The sequence below is a fragment of the Ammodytes marinus genome (assembly GCF_949987685.1).
Source record: "Ammodytes marinus genome assembly, chromosome: 11".
Lineage (NCBI taxonomy): Eukaryota > Metazoa > Chordata > Actinopteri > Uranoscopiformes > Ammodytidae > Ammodytes > Ammodytes marinus.
Genome location: NC_137215.1, coordinates 14,171,772 through 14,197,385, shown reverse-complemented (window position 1 = coordinate 14,197,385; position 25,614 = coordinate 14,171,772). Strand labels below are relative to the sequence as shown.

At 42.7% G+C, this 25,614-nt stretch overlaps 1 protein-coding gene across 1 annotated transcript in view; it reads right to left on the bottom strand.

Annotated features, from left to right (window-relative positions):
- The window catches only part of wdpcp (WD repeat containing planar cell polarity effector), a 66,722-nt gene that overhangs the window by 15,696 nt on the left and 25,412 nt on the right, over positions 1–25,614 (bottom strand). The window contains exons 4-13 of the mRNA XM_080036936.1: positions 24,482–24,532; positions 22,675–22,745; positions 21,603–21,662; positions 20,993–21,107; positions 16,610–16,746; positions 13,932–14,123; positions 7,326–7,929; positions 3,904–4,092; positions 3,225–3,348; positions 2,100–2,163 (exon numbers count right to left, since the gene is read on the bottom strand). Coding sequence (XP_079893062.1) covers positions 2,100–2,163; positions 3,225–3,348; positions 3,904–4,092; positions 7,326–7,929; positions 13,932–14,123; positions 16,610–16,746; positions 20,993–21,107; positions 21,603–21,662; positions 22,675–22,745; positions 24,482–24,532 — 1,607 coding nt within the window. The remainder of the gene's footprint in view (positions 1–2,099; positions 2,164–3,224; positions 3,349–3,903; positions 4,093–7,325; positions 7,930–13,931; positions 14,124–16,609; positions 16,747–20,992; positions 21,108–21,602; positions 21,663–22,674; positions 22,746–24,481; positions 24,533–25,614) is intronic.

Genomic DNA, 25,614 nt, shown 5'->3' with positions numbered 1-25,614 from the left:
TTTGTTACAGATCTAGGATAAGAAGTATTTGCAATTATCTATTGTATTTGCTGATCGAGATGAATGGTGACTACAGAAGTCTTTATTATTGTGTATTATCTTACTTTTTTTTAATAAAAATCTGAGAATCAATATTTGTGTGTGTGTGTCTGTGTGTTGTATTTTAAAAGGTTTTATTTGAGGTGCGGTTTTCATACCAGCCTGTACAGACCACACATGTACTTTTTATGTTTTACCACTGTGTGTTTTATTGTTTATATGTGAAATAAAACTAAACTAAACCATACCAAAGAAGAGTTAAATGGGAAAATCAATCCTGTGTTCAAATTGATCTTAAAAATTGCTGCGTTCCAGCCGATTCATCCTTCACATGAACAGAATAATAATATGTTTACAAATGAGAAGAGCATAGAAAGATGTCCCCTGTACTATATAAATACTACATGTGGTTTGATTTAAAGGCACAATAAGCGATCTTTCAGCGTGCACACACTTCGGACAGGTAGCGTAAGCTGAGTAGATATAAACTGATTTTAACAAAGTGTTACAATCGCTTGATATGCCTTTAAAGGAAGAAATCTGAAAATAAAACATTAAAAAAGTTTTTGAAAACATAATAAAAAAAGTTATATTTCCTTTTCTATACTTTGTCATTTTTTAAGCTCAATAACTTTGAGGCAAATCAGTTTACCTATTCCTATAATCTACATTTTGTTATTTCCATATGAATCTTTCTTTAAAAGTCCGTGCAGACATACATCTTACAAACTTATAGAAATGTTTCCTCACTACGGTCCACTTAGGAAGTGGTAGATATTGACTAAGCAACATTCATACAGTAGAGTACATGCATGGGGAAAATGGGTGCTGAATCGCCCTATCATTGTCAGCTCAAAGTCAACTCTGAGAATCATTTGGAAACATGATTCCACCACATCGTCTCTCTTAGTTTGGGAATGGCCTTTTTTTTACACTGTTTTTCCCCCTTGTTTTCCTTTTCCATCAATGATAAATAGGGTGTGTGTGTATTAATGTCTATGTCTAGGGTGTTGGCGGCCTGGCCTAGACAACTCTACACCCTATCCTGTCCCCCCATGTTATTGGCACTGTCTTTCTATGTTGGCGGGGTGTGAACTGGAAAGACATTTTGTTGTTCTGTATAACATGTGCAATGACAAATAAAGTTGATTCTGATTCTTCAGATTCTTACTCATCTCTCCACACCTCCAAAGCAACACACCTTCCCTGCTTCTTTTTTTTTCATTTGTCATATAGCTTTCCATCTACAGCCCGACCCCCCTCCTCCCCCTCTCCTCTGTGCACCCCCCTCCTGCCTTTGCGCTCTTTCAAGGTCCACAGGCTCGACTCCACCTTTTCAATTCGCCTTCCCAGCAGCACTACTTAGTGGGGAGGTAATTGGAACCAGTGCTATCAGTGTGATTGAGGGAGAAAGAGGTGTGTGTGTGTGTGTGTGTGTGTGTGTGTGTGTGTGTGTGTGTGTGTGTGTGTATTAATGTCTAGGGTGTTGGTGAAGCATGGAGCAAAGGGGGCCCCATGAAAAAGGGGGTCAAACACATAGAAGAGCATTTCAGCGTGGAGTGGAAGAAAGAGCGAGTTAGAGGGAAGATGAGAGGAGAGGAGAAGGCCGAGCAGAGGCCACAGAGGTTTTTGAAAAGAACAGAGGCCCATACTGAGATCACACCTGCTCTCTGGCAAGCAACGTGGGGGCACACACACACACACACACACACACACACACACACACACACACACACACACACACCGAAGCTGCCGAACACTTACTGTATATATATTATATTCAATGATGCAATATCACCAATTTTAAGTTACTCTATTCTTAACAATACCTGCTTGTTGGAACCTGACCAACAATCTCTATTCTTTCTAACAATTGCAGGTATTATTGTAATTTGAGTGCATTTTTAAAAGGTCATGAGACTTACCTCTCTTCATTTGTGTCCACAATTTATAGATTCCAGGACGAACTGACTTAAAAAGATCCTATAGTGAATTTTTACTAATAATGTGTCCCATTTTTTGGAAGAAAGCAATCGAAATACACTTTAATGACTACTTACCATGAATAAATCTCTGTCTTCTAAATCTACAGCGAGGAGGAAGGCCTTCTCGAAGCGCTGGTGTCTGCAGAGAAAGTTGAGATGTTTAAATATTGAAGCACGAAAACATTCTGACAAATAAGAAGAACAATCATCCATCTAAAATAACAGACTTTGGGTTACAGTTCATGGATGGATAGTTCAGGTTGCTCCTTTCTTTAGTCTGAACAAACCTCCATCCGCACCCAGCTACTAACACCTCTGTACACACAACAGTCAATAATTAAACTGAGAGTAGCAACTCCCTATTATCCAGAATTAAAGCTTGGGGGACAGAGAGAGAGAGAGAGAGAGAGAGAGAGAGAGAGAGAGAGAGAGAGAGAGAGGGATTGCTGTATCTCCCAGTACAAAAAAACACCTCAACTTTCTCTGACTAGAGCCAACATGAAACAAACAAACACAAGCGGAGAGAGGAGGTGTGAGGGGCCTTCCTTCATTTGATGTTCGATGGAGAGAAAAAGAATGCAGGTATGTGATAAGAGAGGAGAGGAGGAGGGATGCCAAACAACGCTCCAGCTCTGCTACAGAGCAGCAGAAAGAAAGGGAGAGAGGAAACAGGAGGTAAATTGCAGGACGGAGAGCAGTAAGCAGCAGTGTGTGGGAACAACAGGGTCTATTTCAGTCAAAAAGGCATTTCAAAAGGCTCTCATGGCAGAAGGGAAAAATGAAACAACAGCCCAAACAGGTGCATGCGAGGTGCTTTGCCTTATGAATGACTCAAAGCTGCATCAGTGTGTGTGTGTGTGTGTGTGTGTGTTTGTATGTGTGTGTGCACGCGAGCGACAAAATTGAAAAGCTATTTCTTTTTTAGAATTTTTAGAATAGAAAAAGTGAGCGTCAAATAGGCAGTATTAAATTGTATCTTCAATGCATGTCATTTTTCTGAAAAATAAAATTTTCTGGCTGCATTTCTTATTCTAATTCTGCTTTGATAAAAAATGAATACATGTTCTGCTAATGCCTTGAAATAGTCTGTAAATGTGTGTGATAATAAAGTTTCACGTCCATGGGCAGCAGCTTTAATCAGATCATATTTATTTATTTATAGTTGTTGTTTTCTAATCAGCTGACCTTGACCTTTGTTACCTGAGTAGGTGATGAAAAAAGCGGCGGGCACACTTGCTGACAGGCTCCCTGTACTCGAGTATGACCATATCAGAGAGAGGTGCAGGCGGGGCATAAAACATACCCAGAGCTGCTTCTAGTTGGGCTACACACAGAACAGACACACACACACACACACACACACACACACACACACACACACACACACACAATTAAATAAATCAATAAAAATAACTCATCCAGGGTTTCAGTAGATCAGGGTTCCAACTATTTTCTTGAAATAATGTAAGATGTATGCCAGCAAGCAATTTATTATTAAAGAAAATGTAGCTAATAATACGGTTAAATATGTTGGATATGAGTGAACTTTATCTTGTATATTGACTTTTCAGAAGCATCAAGAGTCCATCAAGAAAATAAAGTCTAATTAATAGGGCAGTATTAACAGCAAAAATGTACATAACATGTAATAAAAATACAAATCTAAGTGGAGCGACTTGTTTTTTATTATTAACTAAAAACCTTTAGGCAAATAAAGCTCATGAATATTAAATGATGAACTTCCTCTTCACTTGTCTCACTCCTATATCTTTCACTGGGATTGAAACCAATGACAAAAAGCCATACAAATAGAATATAAAATTCAAATTTGATTTCAACAACTGAGGTAAAAAGTTAAACTCAAACTGGTATGACCCACCCTCTCTCTCTGCGTTTAGCTCCTTTCTCAGCAGGTGGTTGGTGATGGAGCTCAGGCCTCTGTAGCATTCATTTCCCATGATGCTCCAGTCCATGGCCTCCAGGATGCCCAGTGCTTCTCTGACCTGACCACAACGCAGCCGTTGCTGCAGCAGCTCACCGTGGCCCAACTGGCCTCCAGTCAGAGCACCTGTCACAATCAGAGTTTGGTTTCAGTTTATTCTTACATGAAATGAAACAGCAAAGAAGGATTCAATACTATCCAAATCAACAAAAAGGCACCAGAATGACGATGTAATATAACATGCATGCATTATCTTACCACCTGATGTTTGTCTGTACAATATATGAATAAATCACAAATGCTAACTAACTAGTAATAAAATTATGCTTAAGAATTTGTCCATCAATCGTTGTCAGGCTATCAAACCATCATAAGGAAGAGTTTTTACTTAATGTTTTTGTCTTCATTGGATTACATTTGTAAAATGAAAACAAGGTTTTCCTCATCACCACCTATTTAAATATATTAAACAATAACAAATTACAATACGTTCACCTATTTTCAAATGACTTGCCTATGATATCTTTAACTTTGCCTGAGCTCATCTGTTGAGAAGATGAGAGGAATGCTAAATCAGGCTTTTTGACCCGAGGTGATTAATAATGCTTTTGTTTGTTTGTGTTTGTGTGTGCGAGTGTGCGGGCATATTGAGACTCTGCTGAATTATGCAAAGACGATGTTTTATACGCTTCCCGGTAGCAGAGGTGTCTCCTTCTGTGAGTGTCAGGGCAGAGTTGCATGAGGGTTTGTGGCATAATAGAGTGCACTTATGGTAAGGGAGGGTGTTGAATTGCTCATTGTGTTTTAAACACGAAGGAATCACTACCTTGTTTTGTGAGAGGCACGCCACTGGACATTGTAGGTGATCACTGTGCCAACGGGCCGGGCTACAGGCAGGCAAAGTCACCGCTGACTCTTTTCTAATTAACTGAAGAAGTTGTGTGTGTGTGTGTGTGTGTGTGTGTGTGTGTGTGTGTGTGTGTGTGTGTGTGTGGGTGGGTAATTAAAATGACAAGCTGGCAATTAGTAAGCACCCAAATCCCCTAAAGAGAAGGCTAATACATCAGCTCAGTGTAGTCTGGTTTGTGTGTGTCTATGTTTTGTTTGTGTCTGAGTGTGTGTGTGTGTGTGTGTGTGTGTGTGTGTGTGTGTGTGTGTGTGTGTGTGTGTGTGTGTGTGTGTGTGTGTGTGTTTAGGGGTCCTTGAGTTGGGCGTACGTCTACTCTAAGCTAACTGTAAGACAATGGATCATTGTGGAGGTAAGGACGAGTCCGTTCTCTCCCACACCTGTCTCCACAAACTTATTTAACCAGCTCCCATTTCAGCGACACTGTGTCAGGCCTTAGAACAACACTGAGCAGTAAAAGATCAACTGCAGCATAAACAAAGAGCATTAAAAAAAAGAGTGCAAGACGCAAGTGCATCATCAACAAAGCAACAAAAAAACCTCAGAGAAAAAACTGCAGACAAAGAGTTTAACTCAACTCGTTGTAAGCCGCCAACTAGTCTACTAACCAATAGTATTCCGGTCTGCTTAAACCGATATCACTGTGTTGAACATGAAAGACTTCATCAACGTGCTTTACAAATTAGCTCTGCCTCCACATTAGCAAGCAGAGAGACACTTTACGTTACTTTGATGCCTGATGAGTAAATGTTTTCCTGCTTTAGTTTATAACCATCAATACATTTCAAGTCGAATCAAAAGATCGATTGGCTTGGACTCCCTCTCCCTCTATTTTATTTTTACACCTGTTATGTAATTCTTTTTTAAACATAATTTACCACTAAATTACCACTCCTACAAAAAAAAAATAGACAATTTTCCTTTGCGTGCAGTGCAGCACATTCCCCGTTCTGCCCTTCCACAGCCTGTACCGGTGCTGGCCCAGCCACGGCAAACGTGTGCCCAGATGAGATAACTGGGTGAAGGCAGGAGGGTGGGCATGGGGAGACAACAGGGAGAGCTGCCTCCTATGGAAAAAAGAGAATTTGGAGCTTGTCCAAGTCTTTCTTCTTCGCCGCCTTCCGACTCACTTCTTCTGTCATGTAGCGGGCCTTATGAAACAAGTCAATACAGAGAAGGAGCGCAAGCAAACAAACAAATGAGTTGGAGTGTATGTGCGTGTGTGCGCATACAAGCACATAAATAAAAGAATACGCACACGGGTGTGTGTGTGTGTGTTTGTGTGTGTGTGAGGGGGGGAATTATCATGGAGAAAAGACGCGCAGTGACTTTCTTCATCAAAACCTTGGCAGACGATCAGAGGAGGGGAAGCTATTGTTGGAAGACACCCTCCCCTTTCCCTGTGCACACAGACAAACGCAGTTGAATACACACCGTCAGACACACACAAACTCAAATGCACACAATCTCCTACCACCTTCCTCCATCCACCCCCACACTCCTGCTTTCAAACTTCAGCAGAGAGCTGCGTGCCACTGTCACATCTTCTTTCCAAAGTCACAATTAAAGACGCTGAAAGTGTGTATGTGCGGGTGGGTATGAGTGTGTTTGTGTGTGTGTGTGATGGAGGTTGAGGTGGCTGCTTCGGAAACATTTTGATTGGCAAACTTTATCTGGGGGCCCCAAGGGACTGCGCAGCCACAGTAAACGATTTATCGGAAAAATGCATCCCAGAATGCACCTGGGGGGCTCTTGCCCCGGGGCGATTATTGAATGACCTCTGAGAGCGTGACTCCTGCTAACCTTCCCGCCGTCAACAAATTAACTTCCCTCAGCAGTGAAGAGGTCGACCCGTTCAGCCGCCGTATTTACACAGTGGGGTTCAGATACAGTGTCAGATCCAAAACAGAGGTAGAGTCTCTGAAGGGAGGAGGGCACCTTCATTAGGAAGACATGACTACAATGGTGAGGAGGGTTTGTAAATTATTCTATTCATTTTCTATCAGTGCAGCCTGTCCCTGAACACACCTGTTCATCTTCTGAATCAAAGTAGCAGAACTGCATCGCCGTAAGGCAGCATTATTGCAGGCAGGTTTATGGAGTTTCACAGGGATTTTTACATTTCACAATAGCTCTTAATGTGGTCTCTTTCGTGTAAAAAGAGAGACTTTATTTAAAGCTGTGAAAAAAAGCATTCATCATAAATTGTATATGCAGCTAAGTTATTCAGTGCCCGTGTCCAACACAAGTGCTTGTTATGAGCTTTTTTAGCTGTTTTCATCGTATAGAGATCACAATCAGTGAATCAAATAGTGATTGAAAGATTAGTAGCAACCCTGACGTTGACTTTTGTTTTCCAGAAATATTCTAACATGTTTGGAATGAGTCATTTTGTAAGAGTGAAGTCATTTGTTTTTTTCAAATGACATTTTCTAAATCCTAATTCACCCACCTAGTTTGAATCTCAAGGCTGCTAGTGGTCCCCCGTGAAAGGCCAGCATCAGTAGATCCGTCCCCTCTGGACCTCCTTCCGGGCTTTTCCCCCACTGCACTCCCTCCAGGCCTCCGGAGCAGCGCAGGTGCTGGGCTAGTCTTAGCGTGGCAGATGAAGCCACCTCTTCTGCTACCAGCGCCATGTTTACAGGTGCCAAGCCCACATCAAAGCACATCAGCTCCCCCTGTCCTCCCCCCACCACCACCACGGCCCCAGCAGGGTGCCAGGCCAGTAGGGTGGGCGGCATGGGGCATGAGGCCAGGAGAGAGGCCCCACGTCGCTGGTCATACAGGACCAGGGAGGAGTCACTCAAGCCCAGGAGAAGGGCGCTCTCAGAGGGGTGGCGTGAGCAGGAGACAGGCTGGGAAGGCAGCGCGATGCGTGTGACGGCCAGGCGGTGCAGGCGCTCTCGTGCACACTCGTACACACAGGTGTCGGCCCAGGACCCCTCTCTGGATCCCTGGGCTCCTGCAGGAAGCTCCACTGTGAGCAGCTGGTAGGGCTGCAGCAGGCTGAAGCAGCAGTCCAGGGGATTGCCTTCTGTCCGCACAGAGCTAAGGACCTGACAGAGGGAGTAAATGCAGAGAACAAGAGAGATTGTTTTTTGAGCGATTTTTCTTCAACATCCTCCATATTAACCAGCTGTTATCCAACAATCTACAATAATATATCCTGTATACAGTGACATCACCATTTGTTATTGCACATTCCCACAAAAGTAAATAATTCTGAAGAATTTAGTTCTTATAGTTTAAACATCCACTTCTTTAAATCCTGTTGAGTGTGCTACTGCAGGTTAAAGTCAGGAGAGAACCATGAGACACTTTTTAACCATTGAATGGTCCCCGGATGATGAATTGTAAAAATATTTTGCGATGCCTTGACATTTCGTATTGGGCCAGCTTCAGGTTAAAATGTGTATTTCCCAAATACTGAGATTTACGACAAAATAGCCACGAAACTATTATCATTGCTATAATGCTGAGCTGTACTTGTGTTGAGTGCTACATTTCTATTTTGAGCATGATGCCAACACGCTTAACCAAGAAAGCAAATATTGTAAACAATATACCCACTTATCATCAGTATGTCGGAATTGTCATTGTGAGCATGTTAGCATGCTGATGTTAGCATTTAGCTCACAATACAGCCTGGAGTGACCAAATATCCCTGTTGATACTTGAGTGGCTATTGGCTGAATTGAGCAAGTATCCCTTCAGAAGTTAAGTCTCACCAAATATTTTATATATGCAACAACACTGGAACCTGATCTTCTAATTTTGATGTTGTTTTATTATGTTCTTATTTAGGGATTGCAAGATACTGACTTGTGGCGGAACAGTTAATAAAACTAATCTGATTTTAAATAAAAGAAGGAAAAGGCAGAAAAGAGAGAAAGACAGAGACAGAGAAATGAGTCGGAGCATAGCATCAGCCTGTCAATCAAGACAGCTAATAATAAGAGCTCCATTATAACTCAAGGTCAACAACATCTTCTCCAATGCGACGGCTGGGCACCCAGTGATAAACAACAATCTCTGTTTACCTGTGTGTAGAGCCAAGAGCTCAACACTAGAAACTGTGACTGACAAGAAAACAAGCCCATTTCAATATGAAAAGTATGACACATGATGAAAGCTAAAAGTGATTTGACCAATGGTCCAATCCAGAATTTAGATGATTCATACCTGAACCACAACCAGTTGGTGCAAGTGGGCATAATGGCCCTGCTAAGCAAGCAGGCTTTGACACTGAGAGAGATAGGCCATGTCACGGTGACGGGTAGTACTGGCGTAAAAAAAAAAGTATTGAGGAACAAACAGTAAGTGGATGACAGCAGACAACAGCCTGTACTAAACAACAGCCCAACAGTTCCAGTCTCTTTTTTAGGAGGGATTTCACCTTACCAAAGCCTCTATCTGCGCCCTGCATTGACCGTGGCAGCTTTGGCTAAATGAGCCTGTTTCTTTTCGCCGTGCAGACAGAAAGAGGGATCTGCTGCCTGCCCGCCTTCCCTTCCCTTTCACAAAGCTGCCCGTCCCAGTTTTTTGGCAGGCATTGCCAAAAAGGGACTTAGAAGGAGGAAGAGAAGAGGTAGTTTTTTTTTGGCCTACCCATGGTCTACAGAAGGAGAGAAGCAGATGACTGTCCTCCTGAAAGCTTTTTCCCTCCCTCTCCCTCTCCATAATCCCCCTAGAGCTAGCCCCTGCTGCTCCCCAGGGGGTGGGTGCTGTGTGTGTTTATTTGAGGCAGCAGGCAAAGACAGGCTCAATTCACATACAGTAACGGGTGGGGTATACCTTGGGAGGGTGCTGTTCTCTGGTTAGCTAAATTTGTTACAGGGACAACGTGAAACAAGCTTTAAATTAACTTACAAACACATGAACACGCAGCAGGCAGAGGGTCCGGTGAGTCCAACCCACAAAATGCTGTCACAAGAAATCACAAGACCTCCTCCAATTCAGCTAACCCCTCATGCTCTTCATCCTGTGCCCAACTTGCTATAGTGCCCGCTGCCCGCTGTGCCAGCATGCTACGTGGCACCATCCAGGGATGAGGTGCCGCTGATTCAGCTCTGCCTCATCTGATAGGTGACCCTCCAAGGAAAGCAGAAGGGGGAGGCAACAAGTAAACACTGCATGGCCTGGTTTCAATCTGCAGCAGCCAAACATTTCAAGGAGAAATCATTCATGTTTTTTTTTGTCAGCCACACACAACTGTTGTTAGATTCAAGGCCTAACAATGCCATGGTCTGGAAAGCAATTATAAAAATAAAAAAAGGTATATTTATACAAGTTTACATCACGGAAATGGAGAAAGTTAATGATATATATTTACACACCAGTGCAACAATCAATTAAAAATTGTTTGTGAATTGAGGCATTTGAATGTACTGTATTCCCTATTTTTGAGAGAACAAAATAGAAAAATTATAAATATAGGGTCAAGAGAGGGAGTGAGTGAAAGGTTGTGCAAGACAAACTGAAAGAGGCGGATACAGAAAGACCAAAAGAAATATGCACAAAAGATGAAGAGAAAGAGAAAGAGTGGAAATGGAAGAGTTAAGAGGAAAAAGAGAGAGAAAGAGAAAGAGAAAGCAAGATAGAGAGAGAGAGAGAGGGAGAGAGAGATAGGAAGAGAGAGAGAGGGAGAGGCCTCTAGTAAGTAGCTTTCTCCTGGTTATTGGTTTCAGTGACTGGTCAAAACTATTCTTCTCCATTCTTCTTGTCTCTCTCTTGCCAGCACCTTTTTTCCCCCCTCCGTGGCGTGAAAGATAAAGCGGACGAGCCCAACTGTGTGGCTGGCCCTTGTTCACAGCAGTGGCCTTTTGAAGCCAATTTTCCAGCTCACGGAGCAGAGAAAGACAGGGAGGGACAGGGAGAGAGAGACGGAGGGACTCGCAGGAGAGTGGAGGGATGAAGGGATGAGAAGGCTGTTGGGGGCAACTGGGGGTGGGGGGGGGGGGGGAGTGGGCATTGGGACTGCAAAGTTTTAAGGTGTGTGAATTAGGGTTAGTGTTGAGGTGCTGATGTGAGAAAATCCACAGGCACAGCAGGATTAATGCCCAAAATATTCTTCACATTTTAACTGTCATAATTGGTACCACTGAACATAATTGTAAAGACTCAATATTATACGCTAGACTTGAAACTATAGAAGAAGGTAATTCTGCACTTTTGGATTCCCACACCCAACCCCTTTCATGGACCACATTACAATTGCGGTGCATTGCTTAAAATGTACTTACTGTACATACTTCAATACTGCAGATGTTTTATGTTTCAGGGGCGAGGTTTTGCCTTTGACACTGCTCATTTAGCTTCTTATCCACTTTGAATCATAGTGTTTAAGTTGTGGAGATGATATACAGATTCAATTGTTATATTTCTATGCAATTAGAGTATATTATTTGAGTACTCATGATTCAATTCAAGGTTGTCTTTCATGGAAAATCTGATTGGGGTTTTTCTTCCTTTGCAAAGGAGAAATGCAATGCAGCTCAATGCTAGCGTCAATAGTAATTAAAAGAAGAAGTCATCAAACAACTGAAGAGAAACTGTATGGTGAAAGATAAAAGGATAGTCATATGTTGTATTAAAAAAAAGGGAAAAAAGTTAGTAAACATACAGTATTGACACACATGCAACCACTAAAATAAGTCAAATATGACAAATAAAAAAGCAGTAACACATCATCGGGTGTTTTCATTTGATTAAGATTATTAAATTCGAGGACATGGTTTGTGAGTGTGTTTGTTTGGGAGGGGGAGGGGGGAAGGGAGGGAAGCATGAAGGAGGGATAATTAAAAATATTAACAGGCTACATAAAAAAACAACTATGTACAGTATGTGTTTTTCTCTCCTTCCCACCCTCCACCCCCCTGCTTGTTGTGGCTCCACTTATCAGCATGAGGTGGGGGGGGGGGGAGAGAGAGAGGGGCATACGAATTAAGACCACATAGGGGAAGAAATCACACTTTTTTAAATGCCGAGAGACTGGCTAGAAAATTGGCTTAGCGCGGCAGATAGCGAACTGAACAAAAGGAACATATATATGAGCTTGAAGTGATTGAAGTAGCTGGCGTCTCCCGATGTGTGCCCGGCGTTTGATTCCCGCCACGGCTCTTACATAAACTGCTCGCTTAATTTCACACTGCGCATCTGAAAAATGACAACAAACGCTTTCATTAAGAGCCGATGCCGCAGCCCCACGAAGAGACTTTAATGTTCTTGAAGCGTGGAGGAAGGAAGGAGGAGAAGAAGAGGGGTTGGGGAGGGGTTGAAGGAGACAGAGAGAATAAACTAGGTGAAGGAGTGTGATAAATGTGGAGAGCGTTCCAAAAACAAGAAGCTGAAAAAGCAGCGAACAACATCTGCTTTGCTTATTTCAATATTCCAGTGCCCCCCCCCCTGTTCCCATCCCTCCCTCATTCTCTCCTGCATGAATGTTTTCTTAGCATGCAATTGGTAACGCTCGTCTTTCCTCCCTCTCGCAGACTCTCTCTCTTTTGCATATGCTTACCGAGGTACACGGTACGAGGAGTAGAGTTAAGCCCGGTTCGGTAATTTTGGATCTTTCATCTGCTTTAGGCACGAGGCCAGGCCTACGTTTACATAGAATCGGGTCACGGGTAGGGTTTTGCCAGAAGCCATGTGGATGTGATACTATGCATGTGTGTGTGTGACTGCGTCTGTGGCTGTGTAGGCGTTCTCCTTTACGCTGTACCACAGCTTAACTCTCGTGCTTATTTCATATGGTGATGCATGGAGGTGCAACATAGAGGTGCCACCCCAGAGGTGACTAACACACCATCCCCAATCCCATCCATGACAACAGCAGCTTTGTTGCCTTTTCCACTATGCCCTCACTGTGTGTGTGTGTGTGTGTGTGCGTGTGTGTGTGTGTGTGTGTGTGTGTGTGTGTGTGCGTATGTGTGTGTGTGTGTGTGTGTGTGTCTATTTTTTGAGGCCTCAGACAGCATTGAAGGTTTTCCATGTGTAAATGTATAGTAGTGACCTGTGTATATTTATTAAATACTAAAATTAGGCAAAAATAATAACAAATTAAAAAGAGAACCCTCTTCTTCCCATTTGAAGCAGAAGATTGTACTTCAATAAAGACATGTTAGTGTGAAAGATGGATTAAGTGTCACAACATACGCATTAAGTGACACACATTTACGTAGTTAAATCTTCATCCATCCATCTGGTTTCTATGACTTATCCAGATCTCCTGCTGTGGAGAGCAGCAGACTCCGCAGACATGTCCTGAACCCTTGGGCAGTTGGACTATGTAAACCTTACAGTGTGTTTCTAGGTCCGCCCTTTGGGTGTTCGAAATACCGCCACATGAGGTGTCTGACATGTGAAGAAGCAGTGGTCCAAACTCCCTCTGTATCTATTGTACTAAGACAGCTCAGTACAACAACTGCATCAATGCTAATCACAGCATCAGGGCTCTCTTCCCTCATAGTCTGTGGCTGGAGAGTCCCAAACAGAATCAGTGAAAAGCCAAAACTCACGCTCTAGTTCAACAAGAGAAACACAGCTTCTTGGAATGGCAAAGTAAACCCACAAGACGCCACAGTCTCATGTCGTAAACCTTTTCAAAGACAACAAACAAACGTAGGCTGGATGGTCAAACTACAGGTAAAGGGTTGGACTGCGGTTCCAATCAGAGTTACTTATCTTACTAAGCAATTTGAAGAACATGTTATATTTCACTCCATGCTTTATTTTTATTTTTTAATTAATGCAGAATTAACTACTGTATATTTTGTCTAATACAAAGATCCATACATTTATTTGCCTTCTACACAATAACCTAGTGCTTGTATAAATAGACTTCCTCCTCATACTGTATGTAGTACAGTACCAAAACTAGTGAATATTTGTGCGCTGATTGATTGTTGTCACCAATGGAGTTGCTGTGTTTGCTACACTTCATGACAGGTGCTATAATGGCAAAGAAATAAACACAAAGTTAGATTGTGTGTGTGTGTGTGTGTGTGTGTGTGTGTGTGTGTGTGTGTGTGTGTGTGTGTGTGTGTGTGTGTGTGTGTACCTTGAGGCCTTCAGTAGGCGAGCAGCTGAGCAGAACCAGGTTGTTCCTGTGCGTGTTTGTGGGAGTCCAGGGCCACAGCTCCTCACTGGGCTCGTCCAGGTTCCACCAGCAGACCGCCACATCCTGGAGACGGTTCAGACCAACCTGTCTACGGAGCCTACGAGCCTGCCCACTCACCTCCACAGACACCACCTGGACAAACACACACACACACACACACACACACACACACACACACACACACACACACACACACGCAAGCACAAACACTTTAGTTTGCAATGCGAAGAGTCAAATATCAAAATGTGCATTCAGCAGGCAGTTGAATAGACAGAATAAGATCAAAACACAAAAATAGTTCAAACATGAAGAAGGGAAGTTATCAGAGGATCTTAATGATTCACCCATTTGGATTCTCCTTCCTGGACTTTGTTACCGCCTGAGGGCTCTAAAAACTTCCACATCTGTGGCCCCAAATATCACTCTCCTGTCCTTCCCTCATCTCTGTTTTTGTTGATGTCGAAGGTTGTTTTTCATCTTCCATTATTAATGTGCATGTGTGTTTTGTTTGGTTGGGCTTGTTGTTTTAGTGATGTGCATATTTTTGGGAAGGTCCGCCACGCTCTACAGGCCACAACAAAGAGACGCACAGTAATGAGCTCTCGTGGCGCTTGGGGGGTGCCGAGAAACAAACACACACACACAAACACCCACACACACACACGCACACATGAATGTATGCTTGTATGCACACAAATACACATGTACATACGTGTAGAGGCACTGATGTAAAAAGTGTATACAAACACACACTTTCATAGACACACACACACACACGATTAAACAAACAGTACACTATCCAGAGGCACTTTTAAAGAAAGACAAATTGCAGGTCCAACACTTAGACCCTGCTTTTCCTGTACACAGTACAGCTCATTCAGTCTGCGCCACACACATGCACACAAACACGCACACACAGAGCCCCATAATCATACTGGCCTTTGATAGACTTTATATCTCTGGTCACATTGAACCAGCTACTAGAGCCGATGGCTAACACACACACCTCATGCATCGATGACCTCTGGCAAAGAGAGGTGTGTTGAAAAAGCAAAAATACAGGAATGTCTCGTAGGATTTTATAAAAACAAAACATGAATTGGTACAGAAAGCAGAGAAACATGCAGAAATTATTCAATCGACAAGCTGTACTGTATGAGGAGAGCAAATTTGAGGTTCAGTGGTCCATGTCTGCCCTTCTTGCCCCCTTGGGGGGAATATTTGCTTTGGACACAAAATACAGAGGCAAATTAAAATGATGGAAGTACATCTGATGATAAAGGGAACAAAGAGTAGCCCCAAAACAGCCGAACGGGAGATCACTGACAGATTAGAAATGGGAAAAGAAGAAAAAAGAAATCTGAAAATCACTGGGGTTAATAACACACTATCTCTACCCCCCGTATGCTCCCTCCATCCCTCCATCCCTACACATCGGTTCCTTCTTCGAGTCGTCTTTTTCTGCTGGCGTTTGCTGGTCAGCAATAATCAAAAACCACTTTCTGTGGGCCGGATTAGTTTAGCCCCCCTCTTCCTCAACGCCCCCTTTTCCAGCTTAGCCCACTGGACCAGGGCCATGTGTATGTGGTTGTGCATGTGTGTATTTGTTGTGGGGGGGATGGGTATTTGGGCGTGCGTGCACATGTGTGTGTATGTTGCGGGGTCTCATGCACACGAGTTGACAGAGGTGTGGGGTGTACAATATGGGACGGCTATGATGTGTGTGTGTGTGCGCGTGTGGGGGTGGTGATGGTGTGTGTGTGTGGGGGGGTCTTATCAGGACGCTGCTTCTGGTGACAGACACACGGCAGGACCGATTGCCTTTATACAAACCAACATGCATGCGCGCACACACACGCACACACACACACACACACACAAACACACACACACACACACACACACACACACACACACACACACACACACACACACACACACACACCTTAACAAAAGGGCCTGGCAGTAATGTGATAATGCCAGGGTTAGCAGAGTTAGCTAGCTTGAGCTTTAGTGAAGGAGGACACAGTGTAGTTTTGTTTCGGGAGAGGGAAGAATGAGAGCACATAATCAGACCTGTTACTAACACCCACAAACACACCTCAAGATCAGACTCTAGATACTCATCTTCATGAGAAATTAATAGATAGAAAATTTAAACCATGGAGCCATATTCCCATGTTGGCTTCATTGAATTTACTGATATTTTTAGCACATGTTATGCACTAAGATACAAACAGGAGCTGGACTCAATACTTAGTGGCATTTAGTGGTTAGATTTTAGATGACAATATGATTTTAGAACTAAGGACAACCACTATACTGTATCTACCACTATCATTCATTAGTTGTCTGTCTGCTTAAATTAATGAGTTAGTATCGGTTTCACTCACTCTCAGTCAGAAGATGTATCTGAATGAATGGGAAATATATACAAGGAAAACATGTATGTTAAGATGAAGAAAAAGGAGCTCTACAGTGAAATTGGACGACCTTTCTTTTTTGTCTCTGCTTTCTCTTGGTTTTCAATGTATCTTTCTCTTGTAAATAGGGGTTCAAGCACACACACACATCACTCTCACTGCACACACTCCATCAATGCCTTCTTCTGCCTGTACCTTTATTTCAGAGGGTGAGAGTTTTTCTGTTCGCCTGCCAGTCTCTGGAGAGTCCTGGTTCTTTTGGTTGAGGTAGACTGCAGCCACTTGGCTCTGCTCCAGGAAGGACAGCAGAATCAGCCTATCCATGAGCACAGCTGGTAATGACATCACCACACTTTGTCATTGAATGTCATGGCTCAACACAAAACAACAAACAGAAAGTCACAATGGAGAGTTCACAGTCTCCTCACACAGCAATAAATAGTGATAAATAATATGAACACATACTATATCAATGACTAGCCTGTTTGGTTTTCATAATAATAATTGTTTTGATTTAAACTTACTATACTTGCAAAAATGAAAATGAAGAAATAATAATTTTCTGCTGCATTTATATATTTTGAAGGCTAATAACTTCCAGCAGTAGTAGTCAGACAATTTACAGCCCCAACCGTGTGTGTGTGTGTGTGTGTGTGTGTGTGTGTGTGTGTGTGTGTGTGTGTGTGTGAGTGTGAGTGTGAGTGTGTGTGTGTGTGTGTGTGTGTGTGTGTGTGTACTGTATGTATGTACTGTATGCATGTATGTTTAGATATACAGGCACTGTATATATTGAAAGCAACATTTAGAACTATTTCCTCTTCTACTTAAGTTAGTTATTTTTAGTTTACATTAGTTTAGCGGGTCTCTCTCTGTCTGCTTCCACACTATTCTTCCATCATCTCTGTTACTTCTACTTTCCTACTCTTTCACCTAATTTCTCTCATTCTCTTTCTCCTCGCTCTCTCCCCTCTTTCTCTCCTCTCTTCTCCTTTCCCCTGCCTGCTGCAGTCTTTGTATCTCTGTCCTCCCCTTTTCTGCATTTCTCTTCCCCCCTGTTAGTGTACTGCCGGCTCTAAGGTCTTTTTTTTGTGATAGAAGAACACACTTGATCCTGTTCAACTCTTCAGGAGCTGCATGGAAACGCTGATTAGCAATTAAGCCCCCCTCTCCTTCAAATTAATCTGTTTATGAAACCAATTAAATGGAAATGAGGGGGGGGGGGGTTGTTACACATGTCGCTCAGATATCCTGCTTGGAGTTTAACGAGTTAGGCTGCACCCCGAGATTTAGAAATCTAACCGGCAATTAACCACGGTATGCATGTATTTATAAACGTGCGGGTATTGGTATAATTACACTTCAAATCATCCTGTTGTATGAAAATGTTCAAATGAATATGGAAATATTCACCAGGGAACTGAAACATGGCTTGAAAATACAGAAAAACTAGCATCTTTTATCAGGTCAATTGAGTGAGTGTTGAAGTTGGATTATAATGCATTTGTAATGAAAACTGGTTCAAGGTTTAAACCATTACAAAATACAGCCATTAACGATGCCTTGGCTTTGCGAAATAACATTTAATGCAATAGTAAGCGTCTTTGTAATAGATTACAGACAAATCAAGTTAAATGCAGTTTAGTATTGATCTCTATGGGTGTCTATAAACGGGATTAGGTTTAATCCCATTCCTTTCCAAATGAAGTAGGGGGATATGAAGGCTGTGGCCCAATCTGGGACCAGGTGGCTGATTTGGCATTAAGGGCCAGACCTTTATGACCCCCCCCCCCCCCCCAGCCACACAGACACACATACACACAGACTCATCGTGTTTATGCGTATACTGTAGATTCATACGTCCCCTCTAGCAACATATACACATGCACAGATAGATATACATTCATTCATACATGTACGCCTGCAACTAGGCTTTATACATTCTCAGTTACACACACCAGCACACACACATAAAAGCCTAAACAAACCACGCACACACACATAAACACACACAGACACACACACACACACACACACACACACACTCTAAATCCATTTAATGCCATCTCCTCAGCAGCATGTTGACATAAGAGGCCAATGGGCTTAACCAAAGCACATTTAAACATGGGTAAATGAAACCGGCTATGAAAAATCACTTAAGGATGCTTAATCGTGGAGTATATGCGCAGCTTGGCCCAGCCATCAGCCAAAGGAAGCGGGTAATACTTTGATGGTGTAAAAATATGTAATCTACTGCTCCGTGTGATGCAATCAGAGCTCCTGGTTGAAACAGGAAGGTAGCAGGCATTGAGGATGCAAAGTTTAACAGAGGACAGTAAGCCTGTTTTGTCACATCGTGAAACAAAAATGGACCTGGCTGATTTTTCTTTTTGTCTCAGACAGGAAAGCGCTTAGTGTTTTTTTTTTGTTTTGTTTTTTTACCAGGCCTCACATTCTGTTGAAGCCATGCAAATCAGAAAAAGGGATATTCTTCAGGATGCAAGTACTAAGAACCTTTTTGTGTTACAAAGCTGATAAATCCTGTTCTGAATAACACCATTTCTGTCATTACACATTGACTCTATTTTAAATGTTATATTTGACAAGTGTAGAGTGAAAACAATAAGTTGATAAATTGATTGAAAGAAAATGAATCAACAACTATTTTGATAAGTGAGTCATTTCTGAAGTAATATAAAAAAAATATAAAAATAAAATATTTGCTGGTTTCGTTTTCTTAAATAGGACGATTTATACAATGTAGCCATTTAAATTACCCTCTGTGTCATCTGTCCAGGAAGAGACACTTCCTGTATGTGACTATGGATAAAACACATTTAAGCTTCTCTTACTTCACCTATTGTTTCCTCCATTTGAGGTTATAAAGTCTGCTATCTATCTATCTATCTATCTATCTATCTATCTATCTATCTATCTATCTATCTATCTATCTATCTATCTATCTATCTATCTATCTATCTATCTATCTATCTATCTATCTATGTTTTGGACTGTTGTTCAGATAAAACAAGCTATCTGAGGACATCGCTTTTGGTCAGTTCGTCATCACTGACGTTTGAATTAGCTTTTTTAACGATGATAAATCATTGACGCAAATAATCTGACATTGCAGTACTGGTAATTGGATAAACAAATTTAAACTGATAATCAGACGTTTCTACCTAGCATATGTCACAACACCCACACACACACACGTACACACACACACACACACACACACACACACACACACACACACACACACACACACACACACACACACTCACTCGCAACTTGAGGGTAATTGTAAACTGTTTTAAGTAATTGTACGTTGTAGAATGTCTTCAATGGTGATCTGGTCTGGCCCTCTACTCTAATTGTCTCAGGCTAATTTAACAAGTGACAGATGTGAGAAAAGCCTCTAACCTACCACAAACCCCCCCTCCCACACACACACACACACACACACACACACACACACACACACACACACTCCCCGGAACCCAACCTCTCACAACCATTACTCTAATAATTAGTGCCTCTGAGGCTTTCAATGGGGCGCAGCGGGAGGTGAGTGGGTGTATGTGTACCTGGGTGTCTGTATGTGTGTGTGTGCTTTCCAGTCTCGGTGCGTGTATGCCTGCAAATCTGAGCTGACATACAGTAAGTGGTTGTTGGTCTATATAAAAGAAAAAAAGTCTGTGCGTCAGTAATTACACATGTATGCATGTTAGAACAAGTGTGTGTATGCCTTTTTATGTGTATTTGAGAGGATGTGAGTGTGTGTGTGTGTGTGTGTGTGTGTGTGTGTGTGTGTGTGTGTGTGTGTGTGTGTGTGTGTGTTCATGCACTATGGGGGCTTTATCAGGTGTCTGGAGACTCCGGACGGAAGCAAGGCGGTGTTCTGAACAAATAATTGATACAGAAAGAAAGAAATAATTAGCAGATTTGGGCCGGTGTGCCCGGCCCCTTATTCTCTCCTGACAGGTCTGCAGAGTGAGGGAGTGGAGTGTGAGGGGGGGGCGGGGCACTCCCTGGAGGAGCAAGCGATGGACGAAAAACACTGATGGATGCTCTTAAGGGAAGGCCCCTGGACACACGCAGCACAAAAGGATTTGCCTGCAATTAGCTAGCAGAGCTGTCTCGCTCACCTGTGGCACCTGTTATGTGTGTGAGGCAGCGCATGTGTGAGAGAGTTTGCGTGTGAAAGTGGCGAGGAGAGTGGGGAGTCTGTGTGAGTTTGTGTGGGAAATGTCAAGCTGCATGTGTTGTGAGCAGGTGTAAGCACAGTGTGAGAGAAAGTGCGTGTAAGAGGGTGTTTGTGGTTATACTGAATGCAAATGTTTTTGTTTGTTTGATTGTTAGTTGGTGTGTGTGTATGTGTGCGTGCGTGTGTGTGTGTGTGCGTGTGTGTGTGTGTGTGTGTGTGTGTGTGTGTGTGTGTTTCGGAGATAGGTAGCCTTGAAAACAAACTTCATTCTGTGAATCCAAAACTCAAACAAATGTTTTTGTTTGTTTGATTGTTGGTGTGTGTGTGTGTGTGTGTGTGTGTGTGTGTGTGTGTGTGTGTGTGTAACTAACCATCAGTCACAGTGTTGGCAGGTAGTCGGCTCACTAATGTGCGGTCTATGAATACTTGTTCAAGCTGAGGTCCATTAAGAGTCAGGGTCACCAGTACTCCACTGCTCAACATCACCTACAAGTACAAACACACACCACAAGTTGACGTTGATTCAGTAGCAAAATAAGTTCTAGCTCAAACCTCCTCAGACTCACTTATATAAACTCACTCAAATAACAAAGTCAGTCATAAGTCAATAACTCTGAGGTTAAAGAAAATGGTTCTGGGATAAGACATAAGAAACATTTATACACTTTGAGAATCGTAGACGTCCAAAATGGGAGGCTTGTTTTTACCTGAGCGAGCAACATGAGAATTAGCCTCAAGGGATCAAAAAGTGTCACTAGATATTTTAATGATCACAATACTTGAGATGTTACCTTTTAGTCTGAAATGACCAGAGGTAACTGGTTTGACGAGCCTGTCAAGCTTTTATCTAAGGCCTGGGCTGGGCGGACCATGGGAGGCGCATTCACCTTCTGTCACTATCTAAAACTGAAGAAAGGTGCGTGTGTGTGTGTGCATGTGTGTGTATGTGTGTGTATGTGTCAGGCTGAGGAGGGTGTGGACCTGGCAGCAACGTTTGTTCCTCCATCGGGTCCGAACACAGGTCTTGGTCTTCAACAGCTCCTAAATGAGTGTAATAGATAAACAGAGAGAAAGACAGATGGAAAAACAGAAGACGCAGAGGTGAATCGGGATCTAAGTGCACACTGCAACTAGTTACCAGAAGACAGAAATGCAAGAAGAAAAAGAAGAAATGTGACTTCTGCATATGCGGGGAAAAAACACTGAACTTCGGTGTAACAGCTCTGTAAGTTTCCATCTTATTGTAATGTCATAAGTGCATTAATTAACTTGATGGAACAAAGTACCGGACACTTGCCACCACAGGTGGTCAACTGCTCACAAAGGGGTGGGAGAGAGTTAAAAGAGGATGCAGGTAAAAGTTGCTTGTGTGTGTGTGTGTGTGTGTGTGTGTGTGTGTGTGTAAGGTCACTCATTCCTGCCACATTCCAAACCCAGCTGGGGTGATTGGATGGGAGGGACGGAGAAAGAGGAGGAGGGTGGGGTGTGGAGGTGAGCTGGGGTGTTTCTAGTTTCAGACAATGGTTACGGGCGAGAGGAAGGAGGCGTGAGTGTGTGTGTGTGTGTGTGTGTGTGTGTGAGTGAGAGTGAGTGTGTGTGCGTGCATGTGTAACAGCCACAGACAGGTTCCAGCAAACAAAGCTAGGTCTGTACTGCGACAAGTACAGAGAGGATAAGGGGGGATGGGGGGGGAAGTAAGAGGCGGAAGGAGAGGGGGATGAATGAGTGCAGAGGAAGGTAAGGAGGAGGAAGAGAAGAAGGGAGGAAGAGAGAGGGGATGAGGGGGCAGCCTGCAGCCCCCTCATCCCCTCAAATATCCCCCTCGATGACAGAGCTCGGCCCAAAGAGAGGTGATGAGAGAGGAGAGGGAGCAAGGAGAACAAACGAACGGTAGCGAATGGAGAGTCAGAGCACACGGAGAAAAGAGAGAGAGAATGCCCCTATTTGTTAATCAATCGGCCGTTTCGGAAAGGGAAAACTCAGAAAATCCCCAAAGGGAGGAAGAAGATGGGGGGAGGTTGGAGGTGGAAGGTTTAACAGAGGAGGCGGGTACCTCCAACTCCTTCAGTGAATCGCGCAGCTTCTCCGGCCGGCGGTTCCTGGGGGTCCACGAATAGCCTCGAGCTACGGAGGGAAAAACACGAGCAGTCTAAGGATCATGTGACCCGAACTTTTAAAACACAGGACATAGGATAAATTATTATTTTAGAATAAGGCCCTCATGGGAATTCAGAAGAATGTGGCACCAAAACTGGAAAAGGGTAAAAAGGTTGAACTTTATATCTGTGTGCGGAGATGGGGAGACGTGAGGAAAGAAGAGTGGTGACAAGAAGGTCAAGGGGGAATAAAGAGATGCAGGTGCATAAAATGCAAAATCTGAAATCTTCTCTTGACTGTTTACAGGCCATGATCTTTAACTCCATTATGAGCATTGGGACAAATCCTGAGTGCCAATTACCTCTGAAGCAATTAGCCGGTCAAAACAAATATTCATTCTTTATGTTTACTATTTTGATAATAAATCGTTCAATTCATACGCTTGCTTTGTTTTCTCAAATTTGATTATTTGCATATATATTCTCTTTTTTCATATTCATGTAAATAGATTCATTATTTTGGTCTTCGGACTTTTGATCAGACAAAACAAGAAACAATGCAATAATCAATATGTGGAACTTCTTCAAAAGGCCCAAATGAGGATTCACAAAAGGACACTTTATGGTTAACAGATGCACCCTGTGTCACTGACCTAGAAACCCTGTGAGGATCTGATGGGCCAATGTGGAACATGGTTCTTTAGGCGTTTATGGATCAATTTAATATAATATAATGTAAAATGTTATGGACGTTTTATGAAATCATCAAACATTATACAGTATGTCAGTGGTTATCCTTGCTATAAGTTCCATATTTCTGACTTTCATATCCCCAAAGCAGCACAAGTCTGAAGTCTTCTGTTTACAGATTTATGTCGAGTGAAAATATTCTACTGAAATCAAAATGTCCCTTCAAAAAATGAATAAATAAACACACACATACACACACAAACTTGTCCTCGAGGAGAAGCAAATATTTAATCGTGAGGACTTTTGGCGCTCTTGAGTTGAGTTATCTCCCAAATGTAACCTCACAGTTAGCAGTACATATCTCAACACCTCCCACACCAAAGCCCCTTCATTTTAATTTCCCTGCTCACCCTTTCCCCCCTCCACCTCTAGTGGTTAAACACAGGCAGGGAAGGAAATGGGAAGGGGAGAAAAACAGCTAATTGAATTTGTGCATCTGCTTCTGCCCACACATAAACATGAAGTTCAGTGGGAGAAAAAAAAAGACGGAAAGGGAAGGACTGCTGTTTTCAATGCAGGTGCAATCACTCACCTTATCTGTTTATTTTACAGTCTCCCTTTATCATCTCTACTGAAACGAACCATTAAGCATTCTGGGATTCTCTATTAAAACTGAGTGGGAAGAGGATGTACACAGACGCATGCAAATGAGGGCGTGGAGGGTGGAGAGGGGGGTCAGGGGAGAAAGGAGGGAGGGCAGGGCAGGGGGATGAGTGTTCGTCTCCTGATAAGGGTGTTTGTGTTCCACTACTGGATGAAAAGCAGAAAGAGAGAGAGAGAGAGAGAGAGAGAGAGAGAGAGAGAGAGAGAGAGAGAGAGAGAGAGAGAGAGAGAGAGAGAGAGAGAGAGAGAGAATAGAGGAAGTAGGACAGTGGATTGACTAGGACAGCGATTTCTGGAAGATTGTCATTCACTGGTGAGAAGGTTCAGGGCCAAACACACACAGTTACACTCAGGTATGACAAAATAAAATAGTTTCGATCACTCTTTGAGTTTAATTGTGGGGAAACTTACCTTCGCAGAACTGTAGTTTCTCGTTGTAATACTGATGCTCCAGGGGATTGGCTAGTAAACATAAAAAAGGGTTTGATTTGTGAGAAATTGCGTGGTATGCAGGATACATGATTGTAGTCTGTCTATATGATGGACATATTGAGGAACAGGAAACTAAGCTGGAGCTCAAACATCCGTCCTCTTAGCTCTGGGAAGACCTCGTTGGGCAAAGTGTAACCCATAACTGTGCCTCATTGCCCGGTCATAGTGAGCAAGAAAGTGGCCAGTTTGGTGGCCGGCCTCTCTGGCAGGCAGGAACACCTCCAGGATTAGTAGTATTAATCAGATAAGGGGGTGAGGGGCCAGACAGGCCCAGACATGGGCACCTGCTCTGGGGCTGGGTGGGGAGGGCTGGAGGGTTTTTTTTGGCTGCAGGGTACCCCCAGAGCTGCTCCAGTGAGCCTGGGTCTACCTCTAGTGGGGAGATGTGGAACTACACTTGACTACAAGTCAACTACACCAGAGCAGACAAGACCAATCCATGAACAAATCAATTTAGTCTCACTGATATACACAGAATGCTTTGACATATGAATGCCAAATCAATGTCGAAGAAAGACATCACACACGTACAACGAAGACACAAGAAAATAACAAACTTCATTAAGGTAGGTGTATTGCACGACTGTTGTATTAGACTGCATTAGCTTTAGCTATGGGTAACTAATAAACTTGCAAATGCTTGTTTAAACACATATACACTTACACATATATCACTTAAAACGAGCTGAGAACACATTTTCTGAATCAGCTTCCTCCTACGAGTGATGGAGTCCGACATGAACAACAGGTTTTGTTACTGCAGATCACAGATTTCTGCATTTCTTTTATACTCTGTGCTTTTCTCACTGGTTCAAAGAAAAAGGTGATGTTTCATACTTCAATGCACCAAACAAAGTTTAGTAACATTTGAATCCGAATCTGAATAGCACAGCAACACACTTTTGATGAAGCAGATTAGCAATGTTGTGCTTAGCGTTAAATCTAAATGTATTAAAGGTTATAAAGGTGTTTGTTAGTGCAAATTTAGTCATGAATAATATGTCATTTTAAAGCAAAGTACTCATTGGTTTTCAGAGGATTTTAATGGCAAT